Source organism: Nomascus leucogenys, chromosome 21, assembly GCF_006542625.1.
Source record: "Nomascus leucogenys isolate Asia chromosome 21, Asia_NLE_v1, whole genome shotgun sequence".
In the NCBI taxonomy this organism is placed as follows: Eukaryota; Metazoa; Chordata; class Mammalia; order Primates; family Hylobatidae; genus Nomascus; species Nomascus leucogenys.
In genome coordinates, this window is record NC_044401.1 from 53,881,212 (window position 1) to 53,905,184 (window position 23,973).

Genomic DNA, 23,973 nt, shown 5'->3' on the forward strand with positions numbered 1-23,973 from the left:
TTGACTCTATAAAAATTTTACCTTATGAGCAGATGGGACTTTACTGCAAGAGACCACTAATCGTATTTCTTGACAATAACTAAATAACAAGACTAGTTGTATATTATAACACCATGACAGAGATCATCAAGCCATCTTTCTCCATAAAAGAGAATGGTCATCTTCTTTTCTTTATATTGGGAGGACATAAAAGCCAGTCATCCAAAAGAGATATGAGTTATTAAGGGAAAAGTTTTAAAACAAAGGAAAAATAGAGGGGAGGTTACAGAAAACATCTCTGCATTGTTTCACTGGAAATTATTATCTGTTCTGATAAAGGAACAGCCCTACATACAGACTGACTTGTGTGGAGTTCTGAAAGCCATAGAATCTTAATTTGTACAGTGTAGTCTTGCTCTTCAAAGCAGTCGCACTTGACCCACTTTGCACTGTGAGTTGACAGGGCAAGATTCTTCCCTCCCCTATTAGCATTGCTAGGGAGAATACAAGACACTCAGTTAAATGTGAATTTCAGATAAATAAATTTTTAGTATAAGTGGGTCTTGAATATTGCGTGGGACATATACTAAAAAATTATTCATTATTGGCTGAGTGTGGTGACTCACACCTGTAATCCCAGCACTTTGAGACCGAGGCAGGCGGATCACGAGGTCAGGAGTTCGAGACCAGCCGGACCAACATGGTGAAACTCCGTCTCTACTAAAAATACAAAAATTAGCTGGGCGTGGTGGCACACGCCTGTAATCTCAGCTACTCAGGAGGCTGAGGCAGGAGAATCACTTGAACCCAGGAGGCAGAGGTTGTAGTGAGCTGAGATTGTGCCACTGCACTCGAGCCTGGGTGACAGAGCGAAACTCTGCCTCAAAAAAAAAAAAAAATTCATTATGAACTGAAATTCAAAGTTAGCTGGGAATCCTATATTTTTACTTACTAAATCTGACAAGCCTACACACCACTCCTATTTTGCAAAGGTAGAGGGAACCTAAGAGACTTTTTAGAATTACCTGGGAGGCAGTGTCAAGGCATTGGTGGAATCTGGTCTTTTTTTTTTTTTTTTTTTTGAGACGGAGTCTTGCTTTGTCGCCCAGGCTGGAGTGCAGTGACACGATCTTGGCTCACTGCAAGCTCTGCCTCCCGGGGTTCATGCCATTCTCCTGCCTCAGCCTCCCGAGTAGCTGGGACCACAGGCGCCCACCACCATGCCAGCTAATTTTTTGTGGTTTTAGGAGAGACGGGGTTTCACAGTGTTAGCCAGGATGGTATCAATCTCCTGACCTCGTGATCCGCCCGCCTCGGCCTCCCAAAGTGCTGGGATTACAGGCGTGAGCCACCGCGCCCGGCCAGAATCTGGTCTTTAGACTACTAATTTGTAATGTTATCTTGACTAAGAGAAGCACCGGAGACAATACTGAGTGCTATCAGGGACTAGACTGCTGTGGTTTCCTCAGTAAGCTTTCCAAAAATATGGTTTGTAGCCGCGTTTATATTGGTGAACAAGGAACAGCTGTACAGTTGATGACGCCAGTCAAGGTTCATAATGAGATAATGCCATCCTCCCCAAATTGGAGAGTTCTTCTCTGTTAAAAGATAATATTTAAATAGTCATAAATGAAAGGGCCAAGTCTGTCTGCCTCAGTGCACAAGTTGGTGATAGGAAATATTTGGAACTATAGAGAAATCCACTTACATCTCCTGGGGCCACCACATCATTGCAGAAGTAGCAGCCAAGCTTGTAACCAGGGATGTTGGCAAAAAGTGATGAGCCCAGGAGGTCAGCAGATGCCACAGGGTGGTTTGGACACAAGTCCCCAGCTCCTTGCTGCTTTGGTTTCTTCAGGCCATGTCTCATGACAACAAATGTGTCAAATCCCAAAGCAGCATTGATGACCAGCTGCAGGTTTCAAGGAATGAAAGAGCAGAGTTAAAAGGCATATATATTTCAAGCTGTGGCTAATTCCATTTGCTCAACTTTTTAAAATTTATTTTTTGCATGTAAGTGTAATTAGATTATAAAAGCTAATGATGATAAAATCTACCCACTACTGAGGGCTTATTAAGTACAAAAGACTTGATAAGTGATGAACATAAATTATCTCATTTAATTTCATTTGAAACTCATAACAGACCAGGTATAGTGGCTCATAACCTCTAATCCCAGCACTTTGGGAGGCCGAGGCAGGCAGACTGTCTGAGGTCAGGAGTTCGAGACCAGCCTGGCAACATGATGAAACCCTGTCTCTACTAAAAATACAAAAAATTAGCCGAACATGATGACATGCGCCAGTAGTCCCAGCTACTCAGGAGGGAGAGGCACGAGAAACGCTTGAACCTGGGAGATGGAGGTTGCAGTGAGCCGAGATTCCGCCACTGCACTCCAGCCTGGGTGACAGAGCAAGATTCTATCTCCGAAAAAGAAAAAAGCAAACAAAAAAATTCATAACAAACATTTCTTATTTATAGATGAGGATACTGAAAGTCAGAGAAGTTAGTTCTATAACTTGCCCAAGGTCACTTATCTGGCAAGAGGTAGGTATATAAAACCAAGTCTACATAGTTCTCAAACACATTCTTTCCACCATTATGCTATACTGTCATGTCCACATAGATTTGTTTTTATAACAGCTTTATTGAGATATAACTCACATACCATATAATTCACCCTTCACATAGAATTTTTTTGGTATCCCAGTAGCTGGAATTACAGGCAGATGCCACCACGCCTGGCTCCAGATAGTTGTTTTTTTTTGTTTTTTTGTTTCTTTGGGTTTTTTTTTTTGAGACAGGATCTCACTCTGTTGCCCAGGCTGGAATGCAATGGCGTGATCTCGGTTCACTGCAGCCTCAACCTCCCAGGCTCAAGTGATCTTCCTGCCTCACCCTCCCGAGTAGCTGGGAGCACTGGTGTGCATCACCACACCTAGCTAATTTTTTGTTTTTCTTCTAGAGAGAGAGTCTCACCATGTTGCCCAGGCTAGTCTCAAACACCTGGGTCAAGCAATCCTCCCAAAGTGCTAGGATACAGATGTGAGCCACCATGTCCAGCCCAACACATAAATTTTTAAGAAACCATTTTTTTCATTATACTATAACAACTTTTCATAGTTCTAATTTAACTTATTATCTCAAATTTCTGATTATATAGAAAGTTTGAAAAATAAGAATAAGCACACTACAAAAGAAAACAAAAATCACTCACAACCCACAGCTCAAAAAATTACCATTAATAGTTTGGGGTATTTTTTTCCTACTATTTTCTCCCTTTCTCTCCCATTCTCTCCCTCTCTTTCTCCCTTCTTCTTGTCCTCTTTCTCTCTCCTCTCTCAATAGACAGATAAGTAGATACATGAGAAAATATATATCAATGTTTATGTATAAACATAATTGGTATAAAATATATACAATATTGTATCTTCCTTGTTTAATATAATGTGGCATTTTCTATCTTATTAAAGTCCTTTGAAAACATAACTGTGAATGGCTGCATACTATTCCATAATAGGTATGCACCATGATTTAGTTCACTATTCAACATTGTTGGCCCTTGAAGTTGTCATTGACCAAGTAGTGAATAAGACCAAGTCTCTGTCCTCTTGGAGCTTATGTTTTAATGTAAGTACAGTATACCTTTCAGTGTAGAGTATCTCAAAAGATTATTATGAAAATTAAGCAGTAAATGGTACTTATTACATTGGGTGATGGTGTGCAAGGCAAAGGCAGAGTCTGAAGCAGAAGCCCTTTAGCACTATGCTACCAGGTCACACAAACCACATCTCTGCCCTGGGGAAGGGAAGGTTAGGGACACTCCTCCCTCTGGAGTGATGGTGCATTAAATCATAAATCATAATTAGAGACAGGGCCTACCTTTCTCTTACTTGCAGCAATGACAGCAGGAAGCCACCGGCTCTCCCTGGTGTCCATCAACAGGAAGATGACATCATGGCTTTCGATGAGCTGCTCCAGTTGCTCCACATCTCTGCGGGCTTGCTCCAGAGTGACACTGGAGAAGTTCACTGGATGCCCAGGCATAGGTATGCTCATGTTGAATCCTCTGGCATTCTAGGGAAACACCAGGATGTAGTTATGTCTGGAGCAATGGTATAGGCAATATCTCAGAGCCCACACTTCCCACAGCTGCCTGCACTTACTTGTGTTCACTTACATGAGATCTCCCTGTGCACTATTATGCTGCACCCTTCCCATGCCCTCTCTCTTCTTCACCTCTGCATCCTAGAACACTTTGACCTATCACCCCAAGGCCCTGAGGCAGGGCAGGGCAGGGCAGGGCAGCAAACAGAGACATACGGATCTCAGTTCCAAAGTGGAGGGGGCACATCCTACCTGAGGTAAGGACACTGGAGAAAACTGTGTATCTTTGGCTCTTCCCAGCCATCCAAGGCCAAGAAACTTTATCACAGCACCTTCTGCCTACCCAAGTACCTCTTTTTTCTTTTCTTTTTTTTGAGACAAGGTCTTGCTCTGTCACCCAGGCTAGAGGGCACTGGCACAATCATAGCTCACGGAAACCATGACCTCTTGGACTCAAGGGATCTTCCCACCTCAGCTTCCCAAGTAGCTGGGACTACAGGCACACGTCACCACACCTGGGTGATTTTTTTCATTTTTAGTAGAGATAGGTCTCACTATGTTGCCCAGGCTGCTCTCGAACTCCTCGGCTCAAGGAATCCTCCTGATTCGGCCTCCAGAGTGCTGGAATTACAGGCATAAGCCACCGTACCCTGCCTAAGTACCTCTTTCCAACTGGGCTATCTCTTCCTATTTGCTTCCAAATTGCCCTCCCTTCTGTCTCCTCAGTGTTAAACATCTCCATATGGAGTGTTCTAGCAAATATAATTTGATTTAATATATTCACATAAGGTTAGAATGACTGATGATCTTGTCTTAATCCTTTCAGGGTTATATGCATTTTTAAAAACCTCAAATATAAAAAAACTCTACTTGCTAACTTAGAGCCAAAAAATCTACTTAGGAGTACGTAGATATTTTTGTCGGGGCAGAAGGAGTTACAGTGGGTGAGGTCAGAGTGTGGGACGAGTAAGGCTTCACTCTCTGTCCAAAAGTAGAAGCTGTCCATCAACCTGAGTTCCCCTGAATTGGGATTTTTTACACAGGCTTTAGAACAGCTTTATAATTTACCATCTGCCCCCTGATGACCACATAATATTTTGGCACATTAACAGTGAGTCACATATGGGTGCTAATGAAGCCAGGGACACTGACTTTCCACAAAAAATGTGTTCTAGAATCATAAACTGTACCTTTAACCCCTGTATACCACTGGCCATAGGGAAGTGTTTGAAAACATCAGCTTTTTCACTCATTTGCCAAAACCCCTCACCTACTGGAAAAATAGCTCAAGGGACAGGGCAAGCAGATCTTTTTACAAAGAAATATCAAATTTGTAGATTGTGGATTTTTTTAATTATCTTCAACTATAAACCTAATCTCTGGAATTCAAGAAACGAAGAACAACAATTTCAAAAGGAATGTAAAAAAGAGGGGCAAGCAAAGCAGGAAAGGACCTGAGGCAGAAAGGATTTCAGGAAGAAGAAAGGTGCACAAACACGTCTATTGTAACAATGAGACTAGCACAGCTATCAGGATCTCATTAATTAATCCATTAAGTATTGTGCACCTACTATGTACCAAATGCTGTAATAAACAATAATAAAAGCAACAATTACAGTAATAATAACAATACATGCAATACCTTACTGATATACTACAATTGACAAAGCATGTTAAATGGTGGTAGCTTGATCCAAATAACTATTAAGTATATATTTTCATGACACCAAGATGGAAGCATAATCATGCAATACCAAGTCTGAACTTTTCAGTAACAAAATAACTTTGCTAACCTAAATAAATCTCTACTTGCTAAAATTTCAGCCAGTAAGCTAACGTAAGAGCCCATCAGTTATGTCCACACCCCAGAGGCTGGAATTCAGCAACTTTCAACACAGTGGTTTTCTACTTGGCTGTATATCAGAACCACCTAGAGAGTTTAATGGCCAGGCTTTTCCCCAGACCATTTAAATGGAAATCTCTAAGAATGAGCCCAGCCGGGCGCGGTGGCTCACGCTTGTAATCCCAGCACTTTGGGAGGCCGAGGCGGGCGGATCACGAGGTCAGGAGATCGAGACCACGGTGAAACCCCGTCTCTACTAAAAATACAAAAAATTAGCCGGGCGTGATGGCAGGCGCCTGTAGTCCCAGCTACTTGGAGAGGCTGAGGCAGGAGAATGGCGTGAACCCGGGAGGCGGAGCTTGCAGTGAGCCGAGATCGCGCCACTGCACTCCAGCCTGGGTGACAGAGCGAGACTCCGTCTCAAAAAAAAAAAAAAAAAAAAAAAAAAAAGAATGACCCCAGGCACCAATATTTTCTAAAACTCCCCTGATGATTCAAAGGTGTAGGCAGGTTGAGGTATAATTTACATAAAGTGAAATACACAGATCTCACATGCACAGTTCAGTGTATTCTGACAAATGATAGATTAACCACTGCATACAGCTATCAAGATATAGAACATTTCCATGACACCAGAACATGGTCTTGTGCTCCCCCTCAGTCGGTCCCCACTTGCCCCCAGATGACAACTGATCTGACTTCATAAGCCATAGATTAGACTATTCTGGAACATATCACATAAATGATATGCTAGGGTATATACTTGTTTGTGTTTGGCTTCTTTTGCTCAGCATAATGCTTTTGAGGTTCATTCATATTGATAAGTATCAATAATACATTCCATTCGTGGTATAATTATACTACAATTTATTTATCAATTCTCCTGTTGATGGTGATTTGGGCTGTTTTGAATAAAGTTGCTATGGACACTTTTGTATAAGTATTTTCATGTATATATGTTTTCATTTCTCTTAGGTAAAGATCTAAAAGTACAATTTCTGGGTCACAAGGTAGGCATATGTTAAATTTCATGAGAAACACCCAGATTTCCAAAGTAGTTATTTTACCAGCAATGTATAAGTGTTTTGGTTGCTCTACACCCTGACAACATTTAGCATTGTCAGTCTTCTTAATCTTAGCCATTTTAGTAGGTGCATAGTGATATATCTCTCTGGTTTTAATTTGTATTTCCCAATGACTATTGACATTGAGCATTTTCAGATGTTCAATGGCCATTCATAGATCTTCACCATAAATTAAGTACCTGTTCAAGCTTTTTTCCCCTTAAAAAAAAGTTGGTTTGTGTGTCTTGAGTGGTAGGAGTTGTTTATCTTGAGTATTCTGGATAAGAGGACTGCACATGTCTTCTCAGTTTGGCTAGTTTTTTCCTTCTTTGAAAGCCATCTTCTAAGAAGCAGAAGTTTTAAATTTTTATAAAGTCAACTAAGTTACCATTTTTTGTTTATAGTATTTACTAAGTCCTAAGAAATCTTTATCACAAGACCACTAAGATGCTTTCCCCTCGAAACTTTATAGGGGCCATTCTGGGTATCATTTAAGGGCTCAGAGTATTCAATGAGGTCTCTCCACTCTGTATACAGAACTCCAGTGTCTCCCAGCTCTTGTGAACTCTGGAATCTCCATTCTGCTCATAGCTCTCTGGTGGTGTGTTTTTGCCTGGTCTGACAGAGTCGTGCTGTTTGAGTACACACAGCTCACTATTCAGTCAAAGACTCAAGGTGCTACCGAGGCACTCCTGTGCACAGCTCCCTCATTTCTGGTACTATGTCCTGCAAATTCCAGCCACCTCAGCTGCTCTGAACTCTGGTTGTTTCTTCAGCTCACCGAGACCAAGAGTATCTCCCTGGGCTCCGACGGGCTATGGCATGGGCCAGAAAGTGCCTTCATGTAATAAGCTGGGACAAATCTTTCCTTCCGTCTGTCTGGGACCACAGTCTTTCACTACCTATGACCACAGTCTTTCACTACCTACTGTTCACTGTCTGAAAAGAGTCATTTTACGTATTTTGTCCCAGTGTGTAATTGTTTATGGTGGCAGAGCTAGTCCAGTATCCACTATTCATCAGGGTTGAAGCAGATATCCAAATTTGGGTTTTAAAACCTCAAGTGTGGCTCCATAATCCAACATCTTTTTTTTTTTTTTTTTTTTTTTTTGGTGAGACGGAGTCTTGCTCTGTCGCCAGGCTGGAGTGCAGTGGCGTGATCTCGGCTCACTGCAACCTCTGACTCCCGGGTTCAAGCGATTCTCCTGCCTCAGCCTCCCAAGTAGCTGAGACTACAGGTGTGCGCCACCACGCCCAGCTAATTTTTGTATTTTTAGTAGAGACGGGGTTTCACCATGTTGGCCAGGATGGGTCTTAATCTCTTGACTTTGTGATCCACCCGCCTCAGCCTCCCAAAGCACTGGGATTACAGGCATGAGCAACTGCACCCGGCCTCATAATCCGACATCTTATTGCCTCAAATAGCTATTTGATTTATAAAAGATCAGTTGTTTTCTTATTCAATTTACTCTTCCCCAGGATACCAGGTGTGGTATTTGTAGCAGAGCAGTTCTTTTCATGTAATTTTATCATAGCTTTTTTAAAGGCACCTGGAAAGGGTCAATGTGACACCTATGTCCTGAAGTAGAAGAGAAGGAATTAGTGAAAGAATATCATGCAGATAAAATGCAAGGGTTTCTTATGAGCTGACATTTGACATACTGGAAGGTCTGGGGCCAGAATACGGTTAGTCTGGGATAAATATATTTTAGAGCAAGAAACAAAAGTCAAACTCTCTAGTTCTGAGGGAGTGTTTAAGGTTTTTCAGGCCAGCTATCCAGTGAAACCACCCTGTCCTTGAGGTCTGTCACCGAGGAGAAGCAGGGTAAAGGGTGCTCATGACCTCCTGGTACACTTCTTTGTATTTCCTGTGTTAGCCCATTTCACACTGCTATAAAGGAATATTTGAGGCAATTAAATGAAAAGAGGTTTATTTGGCTTATGGTTCTCCAGGTTGTATGAGAAGTATAGTGCTGGCATCTGCTTCTGATGAGGGAAGCTTCCACTCATGGTGAAAGGCGAAGGGGGATCAGATGCATCACGTGGCAAGGGAGGGAACAAGAGAGATGCCAGGCTCTTTCAAACAACTAGCTCTCACTCACGTAAACTAAGAGGTCGAAAACTCACTCATTAATGTGGAGAGGGCACCAAGCCATTCATGAGGGATCCACCTCCATGACCCAAACACCTCCCACCAGGCCCCACCTCCAACAATGAGGATCACAATTCAACATGAGATTTGGATAGGACAAACATCCAAATCAAATCACTTCCTATGAATTTACGATTTCAAAATTTAAACTTTTTCTTTTTTCTTTTTCTTTCTTTCTTTTTTTTTTTTTTTGAGACAGAGTCTCGCTCTGTTGCCAGGCTGGAGTGCAGTGGTGCGATCTCGGCTTACTGCAACCTCCGCCTCCCAGTTCAAATGATTCTCCTGCCTCAGCCTCCTGAGTAGCTAGGACTACAGGTGCATGCCGCCACACCCAGCTAATTTTTGTATTTTTAGTAGAGACAGGGTTTCACCATGTTGGCCAGGATGGTCTCGATCTCTTGACCTCGTGATCTGCCCGCCTCAGCCTCCCAAAGTGCTGGGATTACAGGCATCAGCCACTGCACCCAGCCCAAAATTTAAACATTTTTAAAGGGTCTATCACCCTTATTTTTTTCTTTTCCAAGTCAAATGTCACTCGACTTCAGGCACTGAGATTAGAATCTTGAAATAACTTACAAGTAAGGAATACCCCAAATTAGGTAACAATGCATTAATAAAACCAATCTTTCTAACTTTTCCAGGTAACCAAATATCTAGGAAGTCTGCATTTAACACAGTTCTTACCTTCAAAAGGCCAATTTTCTTCCCTGGAATGCTCCTCCTGGCCCCTGGCCTTTCCCACCACTCTCTGGTCCTTGCCTCCCTCCCCAGGACCCCTTCTGGTCAATTCCTTCAGAGCTCGGACCAAATGTTACTTCCTTAAGAAGGCTTTCCCTGGCACATGCCCCACACTTGTCCAGGTCCTGCTCTTCTATATTTCTTGAGCAATGTCTACTTATCCTTTTTAGCATTTAGCATTTCAATTATAATTCAATAAAATATAAGCTCTATGAGGGCAGAACCATGTCTTATTTACTTAGGTCAAGCCTTTTCTCCATGGCCTGGTAGAAGGAAAGTGATGAATAAGTATCTACTGAATGAAGAAACTATACTAAATCCAATAAGATACCATCTCACACAAGTTAGAATGGTGATCATTAAAAAGTCAGGAAACAACAGGTGCTGGAGAGGATGTGGAGAAATAGAAACACTTTTACACTGTTGGTGGGACTGTAAACTAGTTCAACCATTGTGGAAGACAGTGTGGCGATTCCTCAAGGATCTAGAACTAGAAATACTATTTCACCCAACCATTCCATTACTGGGTATATAGCCACAGGATTATAAATCATGCTGTTATAAATACACATGCACATGTATGTTTATTGCGGCACTATTCACAATAGCAAAGATTTGGAACCAACCCAAATGTCCATCAATGATAGACTGGATTAAGAAAATGTGGCACATATACACCATGGAATACTATGCAGCCACAAAGAAGGATGAGTTCATGTCGTTTGTAGGAACATGGATGAAGCTGGAAACCATCATTCTGAGCAAACTATTGCAAGGACAGAAAACCAAACACCGCATGTTCTCACTCATAGGTGGGAATTAAACAATGAGAACACTTGGACACAGGATGGGGAACATCACACACCAGGGCCTGTCGTGGGGTGGAGGGAGGGGGGAGGGATAGCATTAGGATATATACCTAATGTAAATGACGAGTTAATGGGTGCAGCACACCAACATGGCACATGTATACATATGTAACAAACCTGCACGTTGTGCACATGTACCCTAGAACTTAAAGCATAATAATAAAAAAAAAATAAACTATACTAAATCAGGCATATAAGGAAAGCCCCTTAAGGCTGGCTAACCAATAAGTTAAATAGTTTTGCAAGTGTTTTTCATGAATGTGATGAATTACACTAGTACTTTGATGGGTTGTGTATATTATCTACTATCATTTATAAGGCATGAAGGATAAAAGTATAAAAGACTTGGACCGTGGCCCAGGGGACTTAATAGTCCAACAGGAAAAACAGAGTAACACAATGTAAGTGTGAACGAAGAGGATCGATGCCAGGGGGCTCTTTCCAAGAACAGTTGGACTTGCTCTCTCAGGCCCAGCATGGCGGCCCTTGCTCCCACCTCAGCCTTCTCTTCCTCCTTATCTTCCTTGACCTCTATGTTGCAGCCACCCTGGTTTTCTTTCAATTCCACAAAAGCACCATGCTCATCCTACTTCAGGCATTTGCACAGACAGCTCTGCTACCCTCAATCTAGCTAACTCTCACTCATCCTTCAGGGTTTGTTTCCTCAAGTCTTCCCAGTCCACCCCTCATCTAGGTCAGGCCTACCTGTTATATATTCTCATGGCAACTGAGCTCCTGCTTCCTGCATGTATTACAATGATAAGTATTTGTGAAATTATTTGTTAATGACCATCCCCCATTAGATTTTAAGCTCCACATGTCTGTCTAGTTCCCCTGTCCCTGGAACACAGGAGGTCTTAAATACACTACCTGACATGCAAGTAAGTAATAGAGCAACTAAACAAATAAACAGTGGGAAGGGGGAATTGTATTGGGTCACTGACAATGACTAGGATTTGGGTAAACAAAAATTTCAGGCATCTAATAACTGACAGAGCTCAGGTTCAAAGCCAGGTCTGTCTGGGTCCTAAAGGGAGTTCATAATACTCTCCAATGATAGATTGGATTATTCCTTTTTTTTTTTTCTGTGCTAGGGTCTCACTAGGTTGCCCAGGCTGGTCTCAAACTTCTGGCCTTAAGCGATCTCCTCCCACTTCAGCCTCCCAAAGCACTGGGTTTCCAAGCTTCAGCCACTGTGTGCAGCCTAGACTGGATTATTCTTCCCAACTAGGCACCTCCTCCCTCTAGTAATATTATATATTCTCACTCTTTGCAACATGACCTTTGCAAGACCTCCTACCAGGAAGAGTACACTGACTAATGTCATTGACTTTGGGCTTGGTCCTGTGACTTGCTTTGGTAACAGAAATGGAAGACATCGCACTGTACCATTGTTGAGCTAAGACTTAAAGGCATAATAATCACCAACCCTTTTAAGCTTAAACCTTCTACCATAGGAAGAGGAGGACCCAAATGACTGTTCCTCCTTTAGCCCAGATTTTGAAAATAACACATACTATGGACTGGAACCTGACTCAAAGTTATGTGGCTTACTGAGTAAGTTCAGCCTAGTGACATAGCTGAACCACAGCCAACCTGCACACCCATGAACATGAAATAAATGTTTGCAATTGTAAGCCACTGAGATTTTGGGATTGCGTGATATGCAATATTGTCACGGCAGAAATCTAACTAATATGCCTCCCTCAATGACAGGGTTGCAACTTATTCTTATTTTTTTCAGCATTTAGCACATAGCTGGCTACATAGTAGGTGGTCAATTAATACTGTTAAACCCAGTAAATGATGTTCCTCAGGGACTCTAGTGAAATGGACGAAAACATTAACAATGCTTCTAAAGCAAAGATTTTTAAAATGGATGAATCTAATACAAAGTGACTAAAGAGAGAAACTTTGAGAAAGTGGGTTTTTTTGTTTGTTTGTTTGTTTGTTTTGTTAGGACTGAGAACCTCTTCTGGCACTTTAAGTATAAGCAAATGCTTTGGAGACACCTAATCTAACTTCTGTCAGATAAAATGATTAAGTTTTCAAGAGGCAGGATATCATTTGCTGGTTGACCTTAAAGAAAAAAAACTGTCAAAATTTTAAATGAAAGGAGCTGAATAACTTTTCTCTTGTTATCTGGTATTTCTAATAATTTAACTCAAAAACCAGAAGCAGCTAGAAAAAAAAGCTAAACTTTCAGCCCAGTCTTTCTTCTGCATGAAGACTTGCATTCATAAACCTGTACTAAGTAACTACCAAGTATCCTGGTGATGGAGGAAAAATAACACGTTAGATCTGAGCCACTGTAAATCTCTTTAGAACCAGGCAAGATATAAAAATATATATACTCCTAAATTCCTCAACTTAAACTCATAATGCTTTGCAACTTACAAAACATTTATTCATACATTCCTCATTTCGTTTTCACAAGAATATGTGAGACAGATTATTTATTATTATTATTATTTAGACAGGGTTTTGCTTTGTCACCGAGGCTTGAGTGCAATGACATGATCACAGCTCAAAATCTGCAGCCTTGACCTCCCAGGCTCAAGCAATCCTTTTGTTTCAGCCACTAGTGTAGCTGGGACTACAGATGCACACCACCACCACACCTGGCTAATTTTATTTTAAAGAGATAGGGTCTCATTATGTTGCCCAGGCTGGTCTCAAACTCCTCGGTTCAAGTAAGCTTCCTGCCTTAGCCTCCTAAAGTGCTAGTGAGAGGTGAAACCAGCTGGACTTCCTGGGTCGAGTGGGGACTTGGAGAACTTTTCTGTCTAGCTAGAGGATTGTAAATGCACCAATCAGCACTCTGTAAAAACGCACCAATCAGCGCTCTTTGTCTAGCCAAAGGATTGTAAACGCACCAATCAGCACTCTGTAAAAACACACCAATCAGCACTCTGTGTCTAGCTAGAGGATTGTAAACACACCAATCAGCACTCTGTAAAAACTCACCAGTCAGCGCTGTGTCTAGCTGGAGGATTGTAAACGCACCAATCAGCACTCTGTAAAAACATACCAAGCAGCGCTCTATGTCTAGCTAAAGGATTGTAAATGCACCCATCAGCACTCTGTAAAAAGGCACCAGTCAGCACTCTGTGTCTACCTAAAGGTTTGTAAATGCACCAATCAGCACTCTGTAAAACGGACCAATCAGCACCCTGTAAAATGGACCAATCAGTAGGATGTGGGCGGGGACAAATAAGGGAATAAAAACTGGCCACCCCAGCCAGTAGTGGCAATCTGCTCGGGTCCCCTTCCACACTGTGGAAGCTTTGTTCTTTCGCTCTTCACAGTAAATCTTGCTGCTGCTCACTCTTTGGGTCCGCACCACCTTTAAGAGCTGTAACACACGAAGGTCTGTGGCTTCATTCTTGAAGTCAGTGAGACTACGAACCCACCAAACTCCACACACATCTGAAGGAACAAACTCCAGACACATCATCTTTAAGAGCTGTAACACTCACTGCGAAGGTCTGCAACTTCATTCTTGAAGTCAGCAAGACCAAGAACCCACCGGAAGGAACCCCATGAACCCACTGGAAGGAAGAAACTCCAGACATATCTGAAGGAACAAACTCCGGACACACCATCTTTAAGAGCTGTAACACTCACCACGAAGGTCCGTGGCTTCATTCTTGAAGTCAGCAAGACCAAGAACCCACCGAAGGAACCAACTCCGGACACACTGGGATTGCAGGTATGAGCCACCATGCCTGGCCTGGTTATGGTTTTGTTTTTTTTTTTTTTTTTTTTTTTTTGAGACGGAGTCTCGCTCTGTCACCCAGGCTGGAGTGCAGTGGCGCGATCTCGGCTCACTGCAAGCTCCGCCTCCCGGGTTCACGCCATTCTCCTGCCTCAGCCTCTCCGAGTAGCTGGGACTACAGGCACCCGCCACCACGCCCGGCTAATTTTTTGTATTTTTAGTAGAGACGGGGTTTCACCGTGGTCTCGATCTCCTGACCTCGTGATCCGCCTGCCTCGGCCTCCCAAAGTGCTGGGATTACAAGCATGAGCCACCGCGCCTGGCCCTGGTTATGTTTTTTTATCCCTCTCTGAGATGAGGAAACAAAGAGGCTCAGCCACTGTTTCACACAGCGAGTGGCTGGTAGAAAGTGACAGATATCTGACTGTCTTTCTTCAATGCCACAGGGCCTCATTTCCCAAGACTTAAACATTTATAGATATAACAGAAAACCTCTGCAAAAGCATCAACATACCACACCAGGGAATATTTTCTGGAGCCGGTCTGCTGCAGCCAGAGCCTTGGGCTTACCACCTCCTAGGCAATCTTCAAACTCATAGAGAGGCTGCCTCACAGGATTGGAGTAGGAGATCTTGGCATTGTCCACAAATGTGATGTGTCTCACGCCCCAACCCTGTGTGGAAACAGGAGATCATGCTGTGTTTCTGATGAACATTTCACAGGGTGCTATCTCTTGCAATCTCAAAAAGAATATTGGTTTGGAGAAGCTTGAGAACCTCAAAACACAAGAAACTTCAGAAACTGAATTGTGCAAATTCAGGTTACGATAAACAGAATGTTGACTTTCCTTAAAAAACAACATAATTATATACTCAGTGCCTGGTTTCCTGTAATGAGACTAAAAAATGTCAAGTGGGACAGACTAGTAATTCATTATTTTTGACAGTGTCACCAAAGATTTGGAGGTGAATCCCATAAGAATTGTCTGTTGTTGTTTTAAAAAGATTAGCAATAGCCCCTAAATGTCCTTGATTTCCGTTAATGAATAATTAAGTATAAATAACAACTGCTCTTGAAGCTCATTTAAAGCCTGAATGAACTCCTCCAAAAAATGACTCACAAATTATTTCCCACTGTATGATATTTTAGAACATTTTGTACCATTTCTTCAAGAGGCAAAGCCTTATTAATAATCTGGAATTTAGGGAACAAGTCTATATTCTTAGAAATAGTTTTCACTGGGCTGGGCGCGGTGGCTCACGCTTGTAATCCCAGCACTTTGGGAGGCCGAGGCGGGCGGATCACGAGGTCAGGAGATCGAGACCACGGTGAAACCCCGTCTCTACTAAAAATACAAAAAAATTAGCCAGGCGTGGTGGCGGGCGCCTGTAGTCCCAGCTACTCGGAGAGGCTGAGGCAGGAGAATGGCGTGAACCCGGGAGGCGGAGCTTGCAGTGAGCCGAGATCGCGCCACTGCACTCCAGCCTGGGTGACAGAGCGAGACTCCGTCTCAAAAAAAAAAAAAAAAAAAAAAAAAGAAATAGTTTTCACTGTTTTATAGGCTTCAATTATGTCTCCTATAACAGTTTTATAAAATCATACGATTTTAAAGGTAGATGGGATCTCTAAAATCCTTAGTCCAATTACTTTGTTTTATAGATATGGAAACTGATGCCCAGGAAAGATAAGTGATTTGCCTAAGGGATACATCTGGTTAATGGTAGGAATGAGTGAGTTCTCCAGAAGTGCAACCAAATGAAGTTGCCTACTTCTTGGGGTAGGGTACGGTGGGTATATTTTAGTAGATCATAAATAAGCATACTGACCCATACTGACCTAAGAGATGTCCTGCCATGACTGGCTACAAGGCCAAGATTCTGCTCTCTCTTATTTCAGTATCTTTCCATTAGAAACTGAGAGACTCAATTAGATTGAAGGTTTCAGAGATCCAGCCAACAAGGACCCAAGATTCGTTTTCCATGTTGAGAACGACAGGCCAGAATCTGCCTTTCATAAGCATAGGTTAGACTGGCTGTTTTGAAGCCCACTGGTAACCTTCTGGTCTACCCACCCAGTTTTGTAAATTATTTTCATCATCTAAGCAACCTACCATGGAGGGAGAATAAAGTCACTTGTACTTGCTTTGGGAATGTTTATTTCTGAAGTATTTTTGCATTCCTTAAAGCAACTGATGAGTGGATAGCAAGGAAGGCAGTTTGGGAACGTGCTGGGTAGTGGGAAGAAAGCCAGATACATTACAAACATGCCATAGGTTAGTCACATGCAGGTGTATTTGCACACACTTAACTTTTGGTTTCCTGGAATGCTACACAGTTTAAATGGCTAATCTGCAAAGATTAAAGAAAATCACAATACTCAATGCTGGTGAGGATGTTGTAGGGAGAAAATCATCCTACTGATTGAGAATGTTAAAGTGGTCTAATCTTTCTGGAAAGCAATTTGGCAGAGTGTTTCTAGAATCTTCAGAATACCCATATCCTATGACCTATTTCCAGCAATTTATCCTAAGAAATAATCTGACATACTGACCAAGATGCAGTCACAAAGATGTTCTTTGCAGCCCAATTTACAATTGTAAAAAACTGGAAACAATGTTAATGCTGAACATTAGGAGAAGGGTTCAGTAAGTTATGTTTCATCATATCAGAAGGCATATTCTACAGTCATAAAGCTTTAGCAGACATTGCAGTGAACTCATGCAGTCCCGACTACTCAGGAGGCCAAGGTGGGAAGATCACAAGATCCAGTCCAGCCTGGGCAACAAAGCCAGATCCTGTCTCAAAAAATAAAAAGAAGGCCTCATAGACAGGCATCATTTTTAATGACATGTTAATTGGTAACAGCAAAGGACATTATTACATATCTAATAAAATGTCAAAATACATATTAAACACTGAAATGTGACAAGTGAAAAAGGGGTAGGAAAATGACTGTCTTCTTTCCTGCTTTATGACTTTTATATTTTCTATAATGGCTTTATGTTCACTTTGCAATTTTGAAAAATGTTTGGAAAATCTAAGCATCTAAAAATTCTAGAACCTAGAAAAAGACAGTAAAATAAAATTCCACAGAAGGAGGAAAAAATTAATAAAGATAAAAGTAGATATTTACGAATCTGAAAGCAAAATGAGACAGAAAACAAAAATTATAGAATAAATAAAGTAATGCTCCAAAAAAACTGATAAATAGACAAGCCTCTCTAGCAAGGCTGAATATGAGGAAAAAAAAGAGAAAACACAAATATACAACATTAGGAATATGAAAAGATTTTTTAAAAGATAAAAGGAAGATTTAAAAAATAAGAGAATACCGTATGTATTTTATATCAATTAATTTTTAAAGCTAGAAAAGCAGTACAAAATCTAAAAAGGTGAGTCAACACAGAAACATCTGTAAAAGTTTACAAAGATTCCCACCACCCCTACTGCCCCAACCAACAAAATTCTTTTTTTTTTTTTTTTTTTTTTGAGAAGGAGTCTTGCTCTGTCGTCCAGGCTGGAGTGCAGTGGCGCTATCTCCGCTCACTGCAAGCTCCACCTCCTGGGCTCACGCCATTCTCCTGCCTCAGCCTCCTGAGTAGCTGGGACCACAGGCGCCCGCCACCATGCCCAGCTAATTTTTTTGTATTTTTAGTAGAGACGGGGTTTCAACCGTGTTCTCCAGGATGGGCTCCATCTCCTGACCTCGTGATCCACCCTCCTCAGCCTCCCAAAGTGCTAGGATTACAGGCATGAGCCACCGTGCCCAGCCCAACAAAATTCTTAAATGCATCAGGCCCAGACGGATTTATAACTGAATTTTACCTAACCATCAAGAAACAGATAATTCATTTATTTAAACTGTTCTGGAGCTTAGAAAAAGGCAGAACGTCTTAGGTTTATTTTATAAAGCTAGCATAATGTAGCTATAAAATATACAAAGATAGAACAAGGAATAACATGACTATAAACCAATTTGACTTATGAAGTGAGATGTAAAATTTATTGATTAATTGATCAGTTGATTGAGACAGTGTCTTGCTTTGTCACCCAGGCTGGAGAGCACTGGCACGATCTTGGCTCACTACAGCCTCAACCTCCTGGTCTGAGGCAATCCTCCCACCTCAGCTCCCGAGCAGCTGCAACTACAGGCACGCGCCACCACAGCCTGGCTAATTTTTGTATTTTTTTTTTGTAGAGATGGGGTTTCGCCATGTTGTCCAGGCTGGTCTCGAGCTCCTGAGCTCAAACGATCCGCCCACCTTGGCCTCCCAAACTGCTGGGATTGTAGGTGGGTGTGAGCCACCGTGCCCGGCCGAGATGTAACATTTAAACAAAACCTTACTAATTGAATTCAAGAGTATATGAGAAGAATAAGATACCACATACAAATAGGGTTTATTCTAGGAATGCTCAACATTAGAATACTTTGTCTTGATAAACGTAGTTGATAAAGCTCGACATTTCTGATACAAACGTGCAGAAACAGAAATCAGCTTCTTTAAATTATAAAGAACACTTACCAGAAACCAACATCAAAATTAAAGGTAAAAACAAGAGGCACTCTCATTAAAGTCAGCAATAAAACAAAGATATCAACTCTCACTGCCATTCTTCTACATTACTGTGGAGTTCTAGCCAATCTTATAAGACAAGGAAAAAAAAGATATAAGTGTTGGTGAGGAATACTATTAAGCTACAAAAGAATCAAAAAACTCTTAGAACTAAGAGAGTTTAGAAAGATGGCTAAAGATAAATAGGCAAAATTCACTATTTTTCCTACATCCCAGTAATAGTCAACTGGAAAGTTTAATGGGAGAAAATATCTCTAAAGGAAAAAACATCATTAAATATGTAGAAATACCATATTTAAACTCAATTAGATACATGCAAGGCCTATATAAAGAAAATGCTACTGAAAGACAAAATGATCTAACTAAGAGATACACCATGCTCCCAGAACTAAGGATTAATGTCATAAAAATACATCAATCCCTTCTAATTTATCTATAAATTCATTGTAATTTCAACTAAAACAGTGAGTATGAATATAGGAATAAAAAATAGATCAATGAGTCAAAATAGAGAATCCATAAAGAGACTCAGGTATATAAGGGGGTTTAGCATTTGATAAAGACAAAAATGATGATTTAGATTACTGAATAAATGCCATTAAAACAACTAACAATCCATTTTGTGCAAAAGTAGCTAGATCTTTACCCCTTACCATGTAACCAAAAAACTTCCACATTCATAAAGCTCTAACATAAAAACAAGAGTTCCATAAGCCACAAAGGAAAAGACTGACACATATAATAACATAAAGCTGAAAAAAACTTTTATATGGCTAAAGACACCTTAGATAAACTGTGAAAAATATTTGCATCATATTATAGAAAAAAGGTTAATTGCCCCAATAAAAAGAACTCTAAATCAATAAAAGACACAACCCAAAGAACATGAATAAAAGAAATAAAACTCACAAAAGAATAAAATTAAACTCACCCTTGCTAATTAAAGAAACGCAAACTCAAACAATAAATGTTACTTAACTGACTGAGATTTCAAAAGTTGATATATCCAATTTTGGCAAGAGCGTGGAAAAAAGTTCTGTGTCTTATATGTGTAACATTTTTGGAAGGCAATTTCGTTTGAAAAAAATTTGTGGCCAGGCATGGTGGCTCACACCTGTAAACCCAGCACTTTGGGAGGCCAAGGCAGGCAGATCACTTGAGGGCAAGACTTCAAGACCAGCCTGGACAACATGGCAAAACCCCGTCTCTACTAAAAATACAAAAATTAGCCAAGTGTAATGGTGCACACCTGTAGTCCCAGCTACTCGGGAAGTTGAGGCAGGAGAATCACTGAACTCAGGAGGCGGAGGTTGCAGTGAGCTGAGATCATGCCACTGCACTCCAGCCTGGGTGACGGAGTGAGACTTTGTCTCAAAAAAAAAAAAAAATTAATGACAAACAAATATATAAAATATTGACATTCAAATTCTATACTCTCTCTAACATAGCAATTCTATGTCTAGGGCTTTTTTTCCTAAAAAAATAATCCTATGGATATATAAACATACAAGTATAAGAATGTTCTCTAATAGAGAACAGTATCTAATGGAAAAAAATAGAAAGTAATCTGAAATTGATTAAATAAAGAACACGGTCATACAACAAAATACCACATATACATACTATGGAAACACAGAAAGGTAGCCACAGTCATTTTTCTATCTAGTTAAAAATAAAAACCTGTTATAGATAGTATGCTATGATCTAATCTTTATAAATATAAATAAATATCGGCAAAGATAAAGATTTCTCTATATTTAGATATGTCTACAATAACATCTGGGAAAAAGACTGCATACTAATCTACAAAGTCTGCTTAATAGGAAATGGGACTTGCGATGGGTGTGGAGGACTTTCTGTTTCTATCTGATAATAAAAGCTTGTATTTCTTTTACACTTCGAAAGATAAGAAAAGGAAAAAGGAAGGGAGGGAGAGATGGAGGGGATGGGGAGCTGGGAGTTGGAAGGCAATCACGAAGAGTAAAACAAGAACAGAAGCTACAACTTCAAAGGTACCATTTGCACCCCCCACCTCCGACTTACCATCAATGTCCTAGCTACATTGCAACCCAAGGTGCCGGCTCCAAGCAGCAGACATTTGACAGACACAACCCTGTCCAAGTCTAAAGTAGGAACCAATCTCCAACACATCAGTTTGAGATTTAGATCCACTGATGACTCAGCTAACCTAGAAAAGGAGAGATTTACTTATTCAGTCACTCCTTTGTGCAATAATCTTGTTCTGAAAGATTTCAAGTGGCTATGCGAGAAAATAAGAAATAATAAGGAAATTGGGATCAAAGGAAAAAGAAAATGAAGCTGGAGGGTAGGCAGGGAGGAGAAAGCTTCCCACCCAGCAGCATGCTGTTGGAGTCCTCTGCAACAAGGGGGCCACAAATTTGATACTGAGTTCCAGCAGCCAAGGTGAAAAGGAAAGAGCATGACCAGTTATAGGAATCATGGTGTCCATGAATAAAAACATACCATCTGATTAAAAGGGAAGTTTTTCCTAGTACTGAAAACAGAAATTTCTCCCATATCTCCTTAATAAAGAGTGTGCTCAGGCCAGGCACAGTGGCTCACACCTGTAATCCCAGCACTTTGGGAGGCCAAAGCAAGCAGATCACCTGAGGTCAGGAGTTCGAGACCAGCCTAGCCAACATGGTAAAACCCTGTCTCTACTAAAATTACAAAAATTAGCTGGGTGTGGTGGTAGGCGCCTGTAATCCCAGCTACTCAGGAGGCTGAGGCAGGAGATTCGCTTGAACCCGGGAGGCAGAGGTTGCAGTGAGCCGAGATCATGCCACTGCACTCCAGCCTGGGCAACAGGAGCGAAACTCTGTCTCAAAAAAAAAAAAGGCTGCACTCAGATTCGCCCTTAAACACAATACTGGTTTCCATGAAATAATTCTTCTAATATCCTTCCAGGTGGGCCAATAAGCGCTGAGCGCGGTGGCTCATGCCTGTAATCCCAGCACTTTGGGAGGCCGAGGCAGGTGGATCACGAGGTCAGGAGTTCGAGACCAGCTCGGGCAACACAGTGAAACCCTGTCTCTATAAAATACAAAAAATTAGCAGGGCATGGTGGTGTGTGCCTGTAATCCCAGCTACTCAGGAGGCTGAGGCAGGAGAATCACTTGAACCCAGGAGGCAGAGGTTGCAGTGAGCAGAGATCGCGCCATTGTATTCCAGCCTGCACGGAGCAAGACTCCGTCTGGGGCGGAGCGGGGGCTGGGGGGGAGTGGGCCAATAGGACCAAGCTAGAGGACAATGCATAAAGGACTGAAAGACAGTACAGGTACGCTGGAGGTCTGAGAGCATGAGCTTGAAACAAAAACAAAATTTAGAATGTCTAGAACAGATGAACAGTGTGCCCTTCAGGATATGCATTGTTAATATTAATTCTCACAACCAAACTTCAATTAAAGAGCACGTGGCACGTGGCAGCATGACTGGCACCCCCTGGGCTGAATTACACAATGATGTGTTGGTCTGACAGAACTTGGTTTGTGTCTTGGTTACAAAAAGCCCGACTGGAGAAAACAGCTTCCCAAATATACCTTTTAGGGTCCATACATTCACTGAGGTTCACCATCCTTGGTCCCATGCCTCCTTTCTGGTTCTTTTCCCATCCAACTGCTTTAGGACAATCTTAAGGCAAATAAAACACAAAGTTTAATGAAGGAGAGAAGAATAAAAACAAGCAGATCAAGCAGCGACCTTACATAAAAAAGATCGACATTCATAATGGCCCATGCATTGACAAGCTTTTGGTTTGCTTCTTTCTGAAAGAGACTTGAGGGCCTGAATTTCCATGGACTTGTCACAGTTGCCTCCCCATCTTTCTCAACTACTGAGAATCTTGTTTAGGGACCATCAAGCCCAAGCAATCTTCCTGTACAGGAGCTTCTGAAATAGCCCTCAACTCTGGCCCAAGGTGCCTCAGCTTTCACTGTTATTGGAAGTTGCTGAAAAAAAAGACAATCTTATCTGGGGTAGGTATAACCCCGTTGAGGCTTCTCTATCTAAGCAAGCCAAGCCAATGTAACTGCAGCACCCCTTTACTGAGATTCCTATTGGGATTTGAACCTTTAAATTAAGTATGTCCCTTCTGTTGCCCATCCTTACCGTGTCCCTCTGCTCAGCCTTTCTGTCACTGCGCCTGTGAGCAGATCACAGTCCAAGGTGACTATCATTTGATTAAGCTGCCCTTTCCTTTAAGCTCATCTTTATCCATTCAGAACTTTCCCTTCCCTGACTTCTCCCTTCCCGGCTGCCCTCTTTTAATCCCTGCTATGGGAGCCTCTGTAACTCCAATTAACTCCAATTCTAGCAGTTCCCAAAGTGTGTCCTATTCAATAATCTCAGAGGATAAGGACCCTGTAGCTAAACAGACTTGAGAAATGCTTCTATACTTATATCTATCTTCTATATCCAGCCCCCACTACCACTCAAACCTGGCCATTCGCATTGCACATGAGGGAGATAAAAGAAAGCTCTGAGAAACCTGCAGTACAGAACCCACATGATTTGATTTAGCTTTGTGTTTCCCAAACTTACATGGCTCTCCATATCTCCCTTCATTTCCCTGTATACCAATTACAATCTCAAGGGACACATTCAGGGAAACATTGCTCTATTCTACTGTTGCAAAATTCTCTAAAACATCTCAATTGCTTTGCAGAACACACCTGCTACCTTCTCATGTTAATGAAAGCTTTGCTTGCCTTGGTGGAACCACAGCCTTGTAAATCTTACTAGTGGATCTCACTTTCTTGCGCTCCCTACATCTCAGGACCTCTGCTACTCCCCCTTTCTCACTGAATTCCCACTGCTCACAATAAAGCCTGAACTCCTAAGCAAGAAATTCACCCCACCACAGCCTACACTTCCAGCATCACCTCCACTGTCTGCCTTAAGCAACAGACTC

At 41.6% G+C, this 23,973-nt stretch overlaps 1 protein-coding gene across 3 annotated transcripts in view; it reads right to left on the reverse strand.

Annotated features, from left to right (window-relative positions):
• Positions 1-23,973, reverse strand: part of ATG7 (autophagy related 7) — a 279,185-nt gene that overhangs the window by 188,065 nt on the left and 67,147 nt on the right. For all 3 annotated transcript variants that reach the window (XM_030801775.1, XM_030801773.1, XM_030801774.1), the window contains exons 10-14: positions 22,604-22,694; positions 21,087-21,231; positions 14,985-15,143; positions 3,862-4,056; positions 1,688-1,891 (exon numbers count right to left, since the gene is read on the reverse strand). In XM_030801775.1, coding sequence (XP_030657635.1) covers positions 1,688-1,891; positions 3,862-4,056; positions 14,985-15,143; positions 21,087-21,231; positions 22,604-22,694 — 794 coding nt within the window. The remainder of the gene's footprint in view (positions 1-1,687; positions 1,892-3,861; positions 4,057-14,984; positions 15,144-21,086; positions 21,232-22,603; positions 22,695-23,973) is intronic.